Source organism: Struthio camelus, chromosome 20 (assembly GCF_040807025.1).
Source record: "Struthio camelus isolate bStrCam1 chromosome 20, bStrCam1.hap1, whole genome shotgun sequence".
Lineage (NCBI taxonomy): Eukaryota > Metazoa > Chordata > Aves > Struthioniformes > Struthionidae > Struthio > Struthio camelus.
In genome coordinates this window covers 7293308-7309487 of record NC_090961.1, presented here as the reverse complement: position 1 = coordinate 7309487, position 16180 = coordinate 7293308, and the positions used below count along the sequence as shown (strand labels likewise).

General features: G+C 46.2%; 2 protein-coding genes across 13 annotated transcripts in view; one reads left to right on the top strand and one right to left on the bottom strand.

Annotated features, from left to right (window-relative positions):
- Positions 1-1095, top strand: part of SPTAN1 (spectrin alpha, non-erythrocytic 1) — a 53341-nt gene extending 52246 nt beyond the window's left edge. For all 11 annotated transcript variants that reach the window (XM_068914528.1, XM_068914535.1, XM_068914534.1 and 8 more), the window contains one exon: positions 770-1095. In XM_068914528.1, coding sequence (XP_068770629.1) covers positions 770-895 — 126 coding nt within the window. In that variant the 3' untranslated portion in view covers positions 896-1095. The remainder of the gene's footprint in view (positions 1-769) is intronic.
- DYNC2I2 (dynein 2 intermediate chain 2) lies at positions 1092-9612 on the bottom strand. 2 transcript variants are annotated; one of them, XM_068914536.1, is made up of 9 exons: positions 9439-9612; positions 8456-8710; positions 7607-7716; positions 5448-5605; positions 4781-4890; positions 3787-3954; positions 3123-3355; positions 2131-2288; positions 1092-1502 (listed from the first exon to the last, which is right to left on the bottom strand). In XM_068914536.1, exons 1-9 carry the CDS (start codon positions 9514-9516, stop codon positions 1264-1266), a joined length of 1509 nt encoding a protein of 502 aa, XP_068770637.1. In that variant the 5' UTR covers positions 9517-9612; the 3' UTR covers positions 1092-1263. The 2 variants fall into 2 exon arrangements, with proteins under 2 accessions (XP_068770637.1, XP_068770638.1); XM_068914537.1 differs by having other exon boundaries at positions 2131-2230; positions 9439-9590.
- Positions 9613-16180: the final 6568 nt, after the last annotated feature.

The following is a 16180-nucleotide window of genomic DNA, read 5'->3' as shown; positions in this document are numbered from 1 at the left end:
TCTATTGTGGCCCGTTGGGGAGGAAAGATGGATGCTTTCCGGACACAAAGAACAGCACTTGCTCATTGCTGGGAGGTTCATGTCACTATAGTTGAGTCAGCTCTGAATCTGCAGAGGTGTCCTCTGCAGCAAACAGAGAAGTGATGGTAGCAAACCTACCCAGCTGCCTTGGCTATATGAAGAGGAAAAGCTTTGACTGCCAAAGAACTACTCGGATTAAGTTTTTTTTTTAAAAAAAAAAAAAAAAAAAAGAGGGAGAGAGAGAACTACTTCATTTAAATTTAAAAAAGGGGGTGGGGAGGGGTGGCGCTGCGGAAGGGAGGATATTCACAGTGCCTGTCCTCCGAAACTTATGCTTCCTTTGTTTGGGAGACTAGAGGGAGACGTTTCTCCAGACGATGATTCAAAGGAGGAACTTAAGCATCTAAAGCTTAGACTGGATGAACGCCTCCTCCCTCTCACTTCCCTGCCAAGGCAGCAGGTTTTTCCTGTCTGAATCCCACTAGCTGGCAGAGAAAGAAAGAGGTTGCTTTCCTTCCTCATATCAGTTACCTGTTCTGTCTTTGGTGGGAAAACTCAGGTCAAACCTTCCAGCCTCTAGCCAAATAGTGCAAACAGAAACAGCCAGAACGTTTCTGTGCCAGTTGTAACTCTGGTGCTGTGGCTTCTGCTCCAAGCTGCATGCCTCTAGGAATGGGAGGGCTGCCTGTAAATGCCTCCTACAGCCACAAAGTGCCTGCTCCACCTCAGCACTCTCTTTGTCTTTCAGAACCTCACCAGGGAACAAGCCGATTACTGCATTTCTCACATGAAGCCCTACATGGACGGCAAGGGCAGAGAACTTCCTTCTGCCTATGACTACATAGAATTTACACGTTCACTTTTTGTGAATTGATACAAAACACTAGTACCAAAAGATGCAAAGAACATGCTCACGTTTGCCGACTATAGCTCTGCATGCGTCTCTCTCTCTTTGTGCTCTACAATAATCAATGTTACTTTATGATGTAACCTTAAACTGCTTAGCTTAAAACTCTCTTAGGGAAAACAAACATATTGCAGTGTGCTTCAATAAAAGTTACTGGTCCAAATATATCATCTTGTGTTTAATGGTTAAATACAAATTCAACTGTTGTTTGGATGAAACGCCAGCTGTTGTAATTAGGTGTGTTTTACAGGCCAACTCTTTGGACGAGGTGAATGGGCAACTTTTCCTGGAGTCAGAGTTGTAACAGGCTTCAAACAGCTGGTTATGTTGCGCTCTCAGTCTGTGACCTCACTTGCCAGCTGCTCCAGGTGATTCATTTCCCTGGGTCCCTGCTCAGTAAAGTCAGAACTGAGCTGCCAGACTTTGACTGTGCCGGTGGCATCTCCCGCTGCCAAGAGCTGAGTTTGCTTGATGTTGAATTCTAAACAGTACACAGGGCTCTCACCCGTGGTCTGCTTTATGGAAACAGCAGGCTTCTGGGAGCTCTTCTCAAAGTCAAAGAGCTGCACATCTCCTTTAAAACACAAATACTTCTCATCACATCTGTATGGTGTAACAGCCTTTGTATTTAAGAACAGTAGATTAGATATTCCTTAGTCTGGCACTTGTAGTGCTGTTTCGTTTTGTTTTGACCTGTTCCCCCTTTCCCTCTGATGGAGTCTAGACTGTGACTGACACCTGGCATCCCTGCAAGACAGTGCAGACCTCTCATTCTACGGCCAGAGCCGAAACTAGCTTGCCAAAATTCTCTGAAACGTCCATTCCTTAACTCAAATCTATTTGGGGCAATTTTCTAAGGAGGTCTGGTTTTAAACTATTAGCAGTAGAAGTAAATGCCAAAAACAAGAAGTCTGGAAATAAGTTTTAGCTACAGTAATCTTGCCATGCTACATCCATGCATTTTCACCTACAAGTGAAAAGCGGTAGCAACAGCAATAAAGGTATGATCAAAACTGAAAAATAACTGCTACTGAAGTCTTGGGAGTTAGAAATGACTCCATTATACTAATGGTGTGGTACAAACAATGGTGATTGCTCTCAGTGGGAAATGCTAATCAGTATAATTGACTTGTGTTAATTAAGAAATATCCAGCACAAAACCTTCATTTTCTGTCTAAGAATAGGCACCTACAGATACTTGCCTTCCCCAGAAGCAGCTGCGAAGACCAGTGGTCGTACTGGAGACCACCGAACACAGAAGAGGTATTTTTTTGATAACTGAAGAGAAATAAGGGGTTGTGCCTGCAACATGGAATGTAAATGAACGTGTCCATCAGTCCCACAGCTCAGAAAGAGATTCCTGGGGGGGGGGAGGAAAAAGGGGGAGATGCGCTTTATAGGCTGTAGTATAAGGCTATAGAGTAAAGCTCGATCAAGAAGCATGACCTGGGCCGGTATTACTGTTTTGCAAAGGTGTGAATATGTGTTTCTTAAAGCAGCGATTCCCAAGCTGTACTCTGGGACATGGCCTACAGCTGGTCTGTAGAAGCATAGCTTTGTTAGTGCCCTCAATTAAGTTTAATGAGGGCTCATGTTGTCCACTGAGTATTGATTGATGGTGGTTTGTGGGCCAGAGATGCCTGGGAACTGCTGATCTAGAGAGAGCCATTGTTTAGGCGTGTTTGTCCAATGCAAATTAAATGCAAACCTGGGCTGTCAGCATGTTTCATGGAAAGATGGCTTGCGGCCTCTTAAATGGATGCGGGGTAAACTGCAGGCAGAGATGTGAACTTCTAATTTAAACTTGGGCAGCTACTAGTAAGATGTGTGAAGGGCACATCGCTTTAGTGCTGATGAAATAAATTACTGTTCTTCAGCACCTCCCCTTGACTTCAAACTGCTTTTTAGTAGTAACGCAACTTGAAGGCAAGTGTTATGGTCTACACTGGCCTGGGTCGAAACACTATTTGGTATCATTCAGGTTGTGCCCCCATGGCGCACGTTCAAGTGGGCAGCTTCACGGGCGCTTTGGTTTCTGCTGCCATGGGAAGGTACTGTGTCAAATTCAAGGTGCCAGGAGACCCTTTTTTTGGATCCTGTACCCTCGGGGGGCCACTTGGAGAGAGAGGAAAAAGAAAAAAAAAACCCCACGCATATAATCCAGCATGCAATCCACTTTTTTTATGGCACTTGCCTGTGGAAGGGTGAGCAGCTCACAGAATACACTGGTCCTCCATGTGGGGAAAAGGCAAGCTCTGCTGGGGCCCTGAGGGGAACAGAACTGCCTGTCCGGTGGAGAGCCTCAGTCTCTACTGCCGTGGAGCACTTCAGGGAATAGCCGCCTTCCACACCAACAATGAACACACGGGGATCAAAGTGTGAAAAAGAGAGCGAGGTCACGCCCACAGCAGCCTCTCCCCAAGCAAGCTAAAAGAAAAAGAGACAAACCTACGGTCTCCAATGTAGCGCACGTGCAGTCGCAGTGGCATGAACCAGCCTGTCAAGGACCCAATGAGTTGTTTGCTGCACAGCTTGCACCAGCTCTGATATTTGCAGCACCGTTCAGCCTTCAGCCCCCTAGAGTATCCTCCAACAAGTGGGTTTATGTGATTTAATATTACAAGCAAGACAGTTCTCTGCTCCATTCTAGCAGCTTTGCTTTAGACTCTCGGCTGTCACCAGTCCTCCAAGGAGCGGTTACAGTATGGGAAGGGAGATATGGGGATCAAGGGTTAGCATGGATGTTCAGAAGGGCCTTTACCTTGTCCTCCTCATGGCAAATACATGCTCTGCCACCGGGCTCCAGCGTTACTGAGTGGTTTTTGTCCGATCAGCCCTCTTGAAACTACCAAACTCACCTTCTTCAGCTGAATGCTGCGAGGGATCTGCTGAGCCACCATGGCAAATCCTTCAGCCAAGGCCAGACAGCCGTCTTGCGCCTCTCGCCACACCAGGATCTTTCCATCTGTGGATGCGCTCAAGAGCTGAAAGTGGTTTCTGTGCTTCACATCTGGTAACCAGTTAACCTACTCCAAACACAAGTTCAGGAAGGGGGGGGGGGGAGGGGGCGGCTGTCAGACTTGCCATGCACGTGCCCAGCAACCTGCTGGCCACTGTCCCAGCAAGACAACACAGGAACAGCACCAAGTGATGTTCGGTAATCTTGGTATCGAACCAGCTTCTACTAGGTGCTTGCACACAGCCATAGATGCTAGGAGAGAAATGCATTCACATGGTCAGGGCTGAATTTTGTATTTCGATTTCTGCACTTCATCTGCCAGCATTTTCCAGCAGGACAGCAGACCTAGAAGTATTAAGTGAGTGCTCCTAAAAAGGAGAAGATGATTTTAGCTAGCAGGAAAGAATCAGCAACTTGCACTCAGGTATAAGTCAGGGAGCTCTGAAGGATCAGTCAAATTGCCAGTGAAGCCAGACTGCAAGAACAAATAGTGACCCTCTGTATAGCTTTAAGCTCCCAACTAAGGATCACCGCTAATTTGCTGCTTGTGTCTTTAAAAGACTACAAATAGTGTTGGCTTCACCTGCACCAGTAAACAGTTACAAAATGGGCATGGGCCCTCTCTTCATTTATCCTGAACAGCACGACGTTATTTTTACAGGTAAAGTGTCTTAATTCAGCAAATGCTCGTTCAGTGGCATGCCTGTGTTTAGCTGTGGGGAAAAAAAATAGCCAACTGAGCCAGTCAAAAGAGCCCACAAGTGCTGAAACATAGCAGCCTGCCTGAGACCTTCACGTGCAGCACCACCAGCGAGATGTATGAGAACGGAAGGAATGAGCAATGGCAGCTCTCTCCTTCCCCAACAACATCTGCTGCGGATAGGCTCTGTTACCTGATAGACTGGATCAGTGTGTGTATCATCTGTCATCCCTGTCCTCAAGATCAAGGGGTCTTCTATTCTGCTGGTATCCCATACTACCACTTCTCCACTGAAAAGGCCGCCTAAAAAAGACAAATATACCAATTAAATGTAAGTAAGGTCTAGCAGTGCGTAACATGAAAAATGCATAGGGCACTTTGTGCTGTTATTAGAACAGAACTGCGGATAGTGTTTCTCGTTGCTTAGGATTGCTAGTGACTATGACCAGAGCCCTGGGAAGAACAGTCCTGCACAGAAAGGGACAGGAACATGAATGTGGAAACAGGCAGGGGACTGGCAGCCATACAGAGGGCACAGTCAGCTCTGGTGTAAGAGAATGCATTGCTACTGAAATAATTCTTCCTACTTACAACCGGAGCTGAATTGGCCTTTACCATCTCTCTCTGAGAAGATGATATAAAGGCAGACTTTACTGAAAAAGAGCTAAGTCCCAGGGTCCATACGCAACAGTGCATTTAGGTGCATTAGTGAGCCTTAGTTCCATCAGCTCAGGAGCTACAAAACCCTTACTTTTGCAAGAAATCTTAGGTTGAGCTGAAAGGAAAAAAAGAAAAAAAAGATCCAAACTACAGTAAGTATGGGAACATTTCAAGTAAGGGCTAAGGCAAGAGCAACCTACCAACGATCAGTGAAGGCTGGGAGGGATGGAAAGCCAGGCACATTACAGAACTGGGAACATCCACCACTAGGTCAGGGCGTTGCGGATTCAACCCTCTTCTGTCCAGATTCCAGGTACAAACATAGGACTTTTCTGAGCCCCAGTCCCCATCGTCCAACCTGAAGAAGAGAAAGCTACAGCTCATCTTGTCTGCTACACCCAGGCTCCCAGTCCAGAGGAGCTCTGGTATGTTCCATTCATCATTTAAGCATGTGCTGTTTTGTGGATAAAAGGAAAACTGAGGTCAAGAGATCATGAGGTGATGAAACCTCTTTGCAGGCTAGTATATTTACCGTACACGTCAGCGCACCTACAGAACAAAGCGCCTGCAAGTAAATCTCAGGTATGATCCACTATCCCAAGATCTATTAACCGTTCAAATAATCGGAACAATCTAAGGGGCACGTTACAGAAAGTTGCTATGAATATTTGAGAATCAAAATCCAAAGAAAGTTTCTTTTTTAAGTTAAAGCACTCAAAAGATCCAGGATCTGAGAACACACAGAGAGGAAACGTCTTGCCTGGAGGACTGATAAGGGCTGAAAAGACTTACCGAGTCTTTCTTGGCCTGAGCTAAGCAGCATGACTTGAAGTCTGGACGCCTGCACAGGAACATAGAACTTTCTTTGCAACCACCAAATAGAGTTGGTTACCTCACACGAATCATGCTATGCGCTCCAGCTCTACACATTTCAATAATACTTGTTTGCCACAAATAAGCGGCTCTCATGAATCTTTTCATTTGGGGATTCTAAAAGACATCTGCCACTCTACTTTCTTTGTTACTCATAGCTGTTTCATTCATTGCATGCTTATCAAAATATAACCCTCTTTTGAGACAACGGATAGAACAAATCCAAAATAACGACTGCCACAAGCCGCCATCTGCCCAGAGCAGAAGTAACAAGACACCTGCACGTTTACTACTCTAGACCCCAGTGAATACCTGTGGTGTTACCCATTTTCTGAAGTTAAAGGTTTCCCAAAAGACGGTACTTTGAGCTAGCATATCTGAAAAGTTGTTCAGACAAGTGAGGGTAACAGTAAGTAGTTATGTCGGGGGGCAGGCGGTGCTGGCAGAGGGCCTACTTGCAGTAGCTCCATGTACTCTGTCATTAGCACCACACTGACATGATGTCTTGTCTTGCTGCAAGGAAATGATGTGAAGGACAGAGATCTACAGAACAGTGAGTGACCAGGACAGGAAGCAGTTGTTGTGAGCCTGACCTGTACCGCCTTTATTTGATGCTTCTAATTCTTGTACGGAGGGAGTGTTTGAGATAGACAGCAAATAAAAAGAGCAATTCCTCATGCAATGAGTAGCTGACTTGTGAAACTCCTTATTAAAGGATGTTGCAGATTCTAAAAGCTTACACAGATTCATAGAGAGACTGCACCTCTGCTCGTGGAAGGGAAGTCTACCGAGAGTAACCATACACACAGAAACCGCGTTGTCATTTGACAATAGTTGTAGCCTGGGAGAGTAGCAGGGGCAAGTAACATACGTGTTTGCCCTGTTTTATTCTTCCCTACGCGTTCACTCACGGCTACTCTTTTTGCGGGGCTTTTAGTCTAAGAAAACAGTAGTGGAAGGAAAAAGGAATAAGGGTAGCAGTAAGGCACAAAAAAGAGATGCTGCTATAGATACTTGTTGGATTAGATGAATGTTCTGTCCAACACTCATTTTAGAGAGGGCCTACATACGCTTAAATGATTGTTAGCACATGTCCGCGGCATTAGGCGCATGTGTGAAAAGATGCCAGGTGCATCTAATATGCTAAGAGTCCACATTAAAGCAGCAAGATCTTTGATGAACATAAGCATGCACTTCCAAACCTCACCCACGTATATTTGCAAGTGCATCTGCTCTTTACATTTTCTTTCCAAATAGAATCTATTTGGAAACAATGTAAGAACATATGTATCCATTTTCTAAATAATAGTAATAAAAAGTCATAATTTAAGATTGCCCTGAGACTTGTTTTTTTGAATATGGATCAAGTTTTTTAATGTGAATAAGGTGCATTTACGTCTGGTTTATTGTCGTAGAGAAAGTGAACATATCTAAAACGCAGGTCAGCCTGAAACGTCAGTCACTCTCAGTCCGTTCAGATACTCACCGGCCATACGAACACGCAACGACAGATCCTGTTGCGTTCCACGAGACACTGGTGACCTGTAGTTTTTGATCCTGAGCCTCTGGGTATGACAACGTATGCAAACACAACACCTACGAGAGATCAAATCCCAGCACTGAATCTCTCCGAACACACGGAGAGGATCTCTCTTTTGCTTCTGCATGTGATCATACGGTGAGAACCCGGGCTTCCCCTCTGCCTATACAGCATATAGAGATATATGTGAAAAAGAAGCTCGGTTCCTCCTGGGGGAAATAAACTCCACGTGACCCTACCAGAACAACCAGTCCTTTCATAATTACCACTCAGAGCCTGCACACTTCGGGGGCTGCAAGAAGAAAGTCTGGAAGGCCAGGCCGTAAGGACTTAGAGCAGCCTGTTGCGCTCGCTGAGCTTACAAGCAATGGTTTGAAAATGACTGTACCAACATGCACAGACAGATACAAATTGCCTCCGCTCTTGCACACTGCACACTAAACAAATATAATCCAAATGGGAACAGCTGCCAAATCACTGACTTCAACTGTTCCTAGACAACTACTAGTCTGGCATGCTCTAAAGGGGCTAGTGGAAACTGAAGGTAAGCTAATACCAACTGGAGGCTTCTCTCTCACAAAGCTGCTGCAACACAGCCACTAACAGCAAGCACAGTTTTACCAGGCAAGGTCAGGCTGCAAGTAAAGGAGAAAGATGGAGAAAAAGACTTGAAATTTCTAATCATTAAAATCCGGCAAGAACAATCCTAGTAGTAAGAAACAGAACTAACACATTAGAGCCACCGCAACCAGCTCTGCTCGGGTAACGACAAGGAGCTTAAGTCTGTCAACTTACTGTTTCATTCTGATCTGTCCAGTTCACTTCAAAGCCATCAAAGGCATGACTTTTCCAGTTTTTATTTAGTTCTTTGATAACAACAGCCTCCACTCTCTGAAGGAATGATAACAGGCGAGTGTAATCTACTTGGACTTCTTGCTGGAAGTCTTGGACAGCATCTTTACTTTGATCAGTCTGCACACCAGCATCTTGGTTCGTATGAGCCTGTACCACAGCTTCTGCTGTTGAAATTTTCTCAGTCTGGCAGCTTTTCTAGTAAAAGAAGACAGGCATGCTATAATCCAAACAGAAAGAGCGGCACACAAGACACTGTTTGTCACTTTATAGAGACATTCAAACATTTGCACATCGCCGGTTCCCGGTTAAAGCAGGGTGTCTCTGTAACTGTCTGGATGTTGGTTGTGTATTTGCGTCCTTCACATCATCTGACAGGAGAGAGACACCTCAATACTAGTCAAATACAGGCAGCGGGCAGGATACAGGGAGGACGCGCAAAAAGAAAGCGAAACGCAGCGACTCTTCAGAAGCAACAGCAAACGCTGAACACGGTGACAGAGGTAGTATTTTTGGGTCGCAAGCGGGTTTTGCGGCAGCTGCGCGTGTATTTGTCACGGTGGCAGGAAGGGGCGAAACCAGGGAAAGCCGCAGAGCGGCGGCGGGGGGCGGTCGCAAGGCAGAGCCAGCGGCAGGCGCCGGCCTTGCGCGCCCACCCGCCGCCGGCTCTGCCCCGGGCCCGGGCACCGGCAGGGGCGGACGCTCCCCACGGAAGACGGTCTCCGTGCTGGGCCGCGGAGGCGCAGCGGGGCCTTCCACCCGCGGGGCCGCGCCGGGGCCCGCCGCCCCTCAGCGGCAGGAGGGAGGGAAGGAGCGGAGCGGGCCGAGGCGAGCCGGGTCGGGTCGGGTCGGGTCGGGGAAAGGCCCCGCTCCCGCCGGTATAAGAGCGGCGGAGCGAGCCCGGCGCCGCCCCGGGGGTCTCTCACCGCCTCGCAGCGAGCGCTCCGGGCGCGTCTCCACAGCGAGGCCACGTCGGCGCCCGCCGCCGTCCCGTCCGCGAACATGGCGGCGAGCGGGGGTCGCGGCGTCGCGCGGCCGCTGGCGAGCTCCCGCAGCCGCCAGCCCCGCCGGTTCCCTTGGAAACGGGGAAGGCGCCGTGGGATGACGTCACCCCCGAGCGACAAGGCCGCCGGCCCTCCTGGCGGTAACTGGCCTGGGCGGGTGCCATGTTGGTGAAGGGCACGGGGGCTCCGCGCTGGGCGGGCGGGAGCTTCGCCTGGGCAAGGGGCACGGCGGCGCTGCGGGCACCGCAGCCGCCATCTTTGCTAAGGCTGAGGGGGCGGAATGCTCTAGCGTTTGCGGCAGGGGTTTCTCCTTGCCCCGCGGCCGTTCCGCGACCGCCAGCCAGCGGCGCACCCGCTCGCGGCCCGCAGCGGTGCCCGAGGCGCCGCCGGCAGGGGAGCGAGGAGAGGCGGGCAGGAGGGAGCGGCGGGTGCCAGCACTCAAGATGGCGGGGGAGGGCAGCGGGGCTGAGCGCGGGCGGCCGGGCCGGGCCGGGCCCCGAAGCCGGTGTCCTCGGAGGGGGAGCGCCATGTCGGCGTGCGGAGGGGTGGGGGTGGGGGGGGCCGCGATGCTCGGGGAGCGGCGTTTGAGGAGAAACGCGATAGCCGGCGAGCGGAGGCGCGGCGCTCCTTTCGCTGTTAGCTGCGCAAGTCGCATCGGCGGCGGAGCGCCGCAGACAGCTGCCGTAGCGCGGCTTGGAAACGGGCCGGGAGCCCTCCACCCTCTGCGGGGCGGATTATCCTATCTGCTAGGAGCGCTTTTAACACCCCCCCCCCCGCCGTGACTAGTGCGTGCGGTGCCGGCGTGGCGATGAGACGGGGCGAGGGAGCCGACTCGGCATGCGTGCGGGGAGACGCGCGCGTATCCCGACTTCCTCCCGTTTTATGGGCTTCGTCTTTTGACGAGGGAATTACGGTCGCTTGTACGGTGTGCAGGGCGTGCTGTTTAAATTCCACTCCTAGCTGGCTGAAAACCAGCTCAGTGGTCAGAGCTGGGCACCTCTCATCCTGGGAGACAGGAACGCGGAAAGCGGTATTTCAGGGAGCCCGGGTAGTTAACCTGACGCTACCCCTGCCCGTGGGTGCAGGTACGGATGGATCAAGGTCATGCTGCTTATGTGTGCAGAAACCTCATAGTGGTGTAACAACTTGTGCAAATAATTATTTTTTTAGCAGGTATAACTGTGCTCATAGGGTTTATTCTAATTGTAACTCTATTGGAACAACCTAATGATGAACACACTGGCTAAATTTAGCTCTGACATAAACAGGCACAGATGCGCTAACTTTGGTGGAGTTATTCCTGCTATTGCTGGGAAGGGGTTTGGCCTGCAAGTTAAAATCAAGATAACAGGATACAGAATGGGCGCTCTCGAGAATGGACGTAGCCCCACTTCAGCAAATGTGAATCTGTTTATGCCGGAGCTCTGTACCACAGCTCTTCTGAGGCGTTTAAAGCACTTGAAAATTGTAGTGAAAGAAGCTTTCCTAAAACTCCTATGATGAAGAAGTGTTATAGCCGTTTTCTGGATAGTGAAATTGAAGCAGAAAGAGGTTGTGAAGTAAGTGGCTCCTCCTTCAAAAAGAAAAATGAATAAATAAAAGCATGGTGGAACTGAAGCTTCTGGATTTCAATCCTGTGCTCTCCTGTGGTTCTTCCCCTAGTTCATGAAGACCTTCATAATATTTTGTAGTTCAGTTAAGAACATTTAAAAAAAAAAAAAAAAGCATTCCTGGATTGTACCAATGGTCCTTTTTAGCTCTGCTGTCTGTCTCTGATTAACACAGGGGTTAATTTTATAACTGTCAGGGTCTAAGCTCCGGGTTCCAGTTCAGCCTCTCCTATGCTGGGAGGTAGCTGATGCAAGTGAAAGTCCTGATAGTGGCAATAGGGGGCCACTATTTAGTGACAGGATGTGAGCCTGCTTCCTGCAGTCCTTTCCTCTTACAGGCCCCGGCATATATCTGTATCTAATTGTGCCCTCGCTCTCTCTTTTTTTATGATTGTCATACAGAATTACGCGATAGAGGGACTCTTGGTGTGACCCAGAAGGGTATTTCTGATGTCCTCGCTTTCCAGTGTGGCTTATGTTTTATCGGTTCAAAGGTCAGGACGTGAGTGAGAATGGTTGATGACCAAGCTCCCTTTGCTCTCCTCCGCTCTGAGTTTTAACACAAGTGAAACATCTCAAAAGCTACAGCTGAAAAACTCTCCTTTAGATTTTTCAACCAGGTTTCTGTAGCTGTGGGTTTAACACTATTTTGCCTTCTTCATTCCTCCTCCTGCTCTCTGTTTCCACCTTGTTTTAAACATCCATTTACATAGCAACTTGAAAAGATGTAAGAGGAGTACTGGAAGCAATGTACTGCTCTTGTCACGGCAGGGTTACTCTCCCTTGTCTGGAGAAAATCCTTGAAGTTCCACCTCAATAGTGTATTCGTTCAAGAACTAGATTGATGTATCATAAAACAGTGCTCTTGTTCCTATTATTGCTGAAATCCTATTACAGCACTTTCTGAGAATTGCTTATTTTTTTAAAGTTGAGCAGATCGTCCTGCTTGAAGACTCAAAACAGTGACAGATGATTTGTCCCTTAACGATTGAAATATATTTATTACTATTCCAATTCAACAACCTATTAAAAATATGTAAAGTGAGCTTTGTTTGAAGCCTTCTTTTATGGCAAATAGTAAGTGCAGGAGGTGGAAGTTTTTTTGATCTTAATTTACTTGATGTTGGATAATTGGCACTAAATATTTGACCCTGACAGCAGAGCGTTTAAGTTCTTAATCCTTAAAAGAAATATTTATCATCTATAAATGGATCATCTTCAGTCATCACTAACTTAATTGGTATGATTTAGAACTGCCAAGGAATATTACTGTTTGGTAATAGAGTAAATATTACAGGCACGAATTTGCATTCAGTCTGCATACTAATAACAATTCTAAGCTTAGACTGCAATTTAAAAATTGTAACGAACTTCTCAGAGGGAATTTGAGAGGAAAAGTGTGTTTTTGAGATGGTAAAGTGAGATGATAAAACTGGAATTTGAATATGTGAAACAGACCAAAAATAAACCAAAACATTTGTCAGCAAGTAAAAGGCAAAGCTATTGCAAAGGTAGTACACGTTCCCCCATAATATGCTGCATGTCTGGACTTCCTCTTCCCTGAGGATGAGACATGAACAAACAGCTCCAGAAGAAGACTGTTCTAAAACTGCTGTTTAAGTCTTTATTCATATATCTCTGATTTGCTGGAGTGTCAATATATTGGCAGTATTTCAATAAATGATATCTCTTTGTTTTTTTCCCTTCACATGGCATCATCAGATGCATAAATATTTTTGTTTTGACACAGTAACACTACACTGGAAATAAGGTAAAATCAGGGATAATTGGGGAGGATTTTTACTAGCCTGAGGCTAGTAAGACTTTCAAAAGTGGCTACTACTACAGTGCTGATCTGTGCTTTTTCTTTGTGGTTTTCAAGACAAAGTATTAATAAGCTTTCACTTTCACATAATGGAGCAGATAGCATCAGAAAACAAACAAGAACAGGGGAAGACTGTGATGAAGTACTGGGGGGAAAAAGTATCAGAAAGAAAGAATGAGGCGTGCGCACAAAGTGTGCACAATAGAGATGTGATTTCTATGGCCGGATGCAAAACAAATTCCTAAGTTAAATCTCACTTAAAAATTCACCCATTGGGTGAATGTGGGTGCAGTAGCTGCCCTATCATTTGAGATAAGTGAAACAGCTACGTTCCGTTGTGGCTCCAAGATAGCTGAAACGGCAATTTCTACTCAAAGTGTAGGGACACGTGCCTGAGTCTTCCCCTTTTACACCTTCCCCCCCACCTCAAACAGATGCAAGTAAGTAGCAGGAGAACATTCTTGTTTCCACTATGCATGTTGGAGCGTCTGGCCATGAGAATGAGCTCTTGGGGGCTTATATTGGCAGCAAGCGGCTGGAAGTGGGAACAAAGACGTTGCCTTTTATTGATTGATGCTTCTGTTCGGAGGAACAGAACTTTTTACATTTTCATTTATAACATCTCTTCCCCCACCCCCACCCCAAACAAATAAAACTTTCCAAACAACACAAAGGGATTGTATCAAAGCAGCATTTTGCTCCAGAACCAACTTCTCTCCCCAGCTGGAGTAACCAGCAATACCCAGTTCTGTTTCCCTGATCGTTCTCTTCGAACGATCCTCCGCACGATTGTATTGCCGAGCATGACAAATTTGATTTGGATGAGGCACGGGAACCTAACTGTATTGCTTTTGAATAGTTAGAGTATGCAATAGAGATTATGCTGACATTTTGTGCTTGTTATTAAGGTGCAGACAATACCTGATCAGGTATAAGGCCTGCTATTACAAATATTATCCCATAATAGCACTTTGGCCATCTTTGGCCTAGCAGAACACATTTATACTATACTGGTGTTTTGCATTCTGTGGCTGAGGCATTTCTGAGCCAGGACTAAGAGTCTTGAAGTCAAATTCACTGTGTCATGAAACCACGACCCAAAATTTTGGCAAACCATGCAGATTACAAAATAGATACAACAGCAAGAATTCTTGATGGGATAATTTAGCATGGAAGAGAAAAATAGGGAGAGGATGGAGTAGAGAGAGCTCACATAATGTCAAAATGATCTGCCTTTGAAACAATCTATAAATACACTGCAAGCCACTTGCAAAACCACCACTATCACCATCGCACTGGCATTTTATATATTAATAGGTGGCAGATTAAACATATGAGCAGTTGCTCAGGATAACTTGGGGTCATATTGCTTAAAGTCTGTGTCCCAGTACTTCTTTCTGGGACATGCAGCTAATATTTTCCCCACTTTCTCTCTTTGCCTTAGTGGGTTTTTTTTTGTTTCTTTAAGATAAAAGTCCATTGTTTCTGATTATTTGAGAAGATATTTCTGTTCCTCTGTTTTTGATATGGGAGCAGAGATTAATTTCTAAATGCTGCTTCCCAATGACTCCTATACTGTTTAGTTTTGAACTAGGTCTTGAGGCTCATTTGCTTTAGAATGAGGTTGTTTGCTCTACTGATCTAGAGGTTAGTGTCACTGAGGCTTTGAGGCCTTGAGAAGAATACTCGAGATGGTACAAATGTGAAAGGCAAGAGGACAGATAAGCAGATACTTACTGTCTAAAAAGAAAATAAGGACTGGAAATCTTGCGTCTGTAACACTATTGAAAAGCAAGCCCCTCTTTCTTTTACGTTTGCTAATAGTTTGGTGTAGTCCGTTCCTGAAAGCTTTTACTGACGCCTCCCCCCCCCCCCCGCCCCAATCATGCTATGGTGAAATTGTAGCATATAGTGATGGTGAAACAAGGAAATGCCAGGGTTAGATACCTCGTGCAACCATGCTGGGAATTTACAGCAGAACAAAGAATAGGATCCAAGTTCTGAATTGCAGACTGGTGTTTCAAACAGTATCTGATAAAATCTTATGAACGTGCTTGCTGAGGTACACGTCTTATTTCTTTTTGTTAGAGATTTATGATTTAAAAATCAGGTGTTCACGCACTCACTAAAACTGAAGGAAAGGAAGGTTACCACAACTGTGCAACACTCAAGAGAGCATCTGTGCTGCCAACCAGATGCTCAGTAGCTTAATGAGGTTCAAGTCCTTGCATGGACCCAGAGTGTGTTGCCTAAAGCAGTGTGAATCCATCCAGCCATTGCTTTCCCAGTACCATTCATAAAAGGCATATGGATCTTCTCTAATGTCTGATCTCTTTTATCCCCCAGAGTATCCAAGTATTACAGTATGTAACGCTGTACCATTTTTTTCTTTGAAAACTATACTTTAAATTTGTCAGAAAAACATTGGCTTGTTCCTGAAGTTCTGTTACATATAGAGAGACATGATATAATCTGCCATCGCTAAGGTCATAGATCTACTATGCTTTGTAGAAATAGAATTTTGGTATTTTTTTTTCCCTTAAACCTTGTAAATATTAGGATTTTTTTACACAGTACAAGTATAGCCTATCCCATATCCATTCCTACCTTGATGACGAGACAGAGATTTTAGCCAAATATCACCAAAATGGGAAGGAGTAGAGGGAACGCCTGCTTTACTGCAGGTGTCAGCAAGCTTCTGTAGGGGTGCAAAAACCACGTGCAGGCAGATTTTTGAATGGCAAATAAGAGCTGGCACAGGGCCAAGAGCCATGACATATTGAAAGAGGCATCTGTGAAAGGCTGAGGATCCCAGTTCCTGGCTGTCATGGTGCTGCAAACTCAGTGGCAGCTGGGAGCCTCTGCCTTGGACAGAGGCAAGATGCTGTCAAGAAGGTGATTGGCAGTGTCTCTCTCTTTTTAAACACAGCATCCCCTAGTTCCTGCTGAGTTTATACCAGCATGCTAACCATCCAATCTTGGAATTAAAAATACAATCTGGCATGCCACTCCTGAAATGTAGCAGACCCTTTGCAGTGCTAACAACATGGCAGAAGGCACTGGGATCCCTTAAATTAATCCCATATTCAATAATCATGCATAACTAAAAATTATCTGTTCTGTGTATCAGTTCGCCAACTCTCTGTACCTCAAAGAGTTGTTGTTAGGATGTTATTTGATATGTATAAAGCACCTGGCTATCTCAAAAAGCATTACGCACGGGTACTAC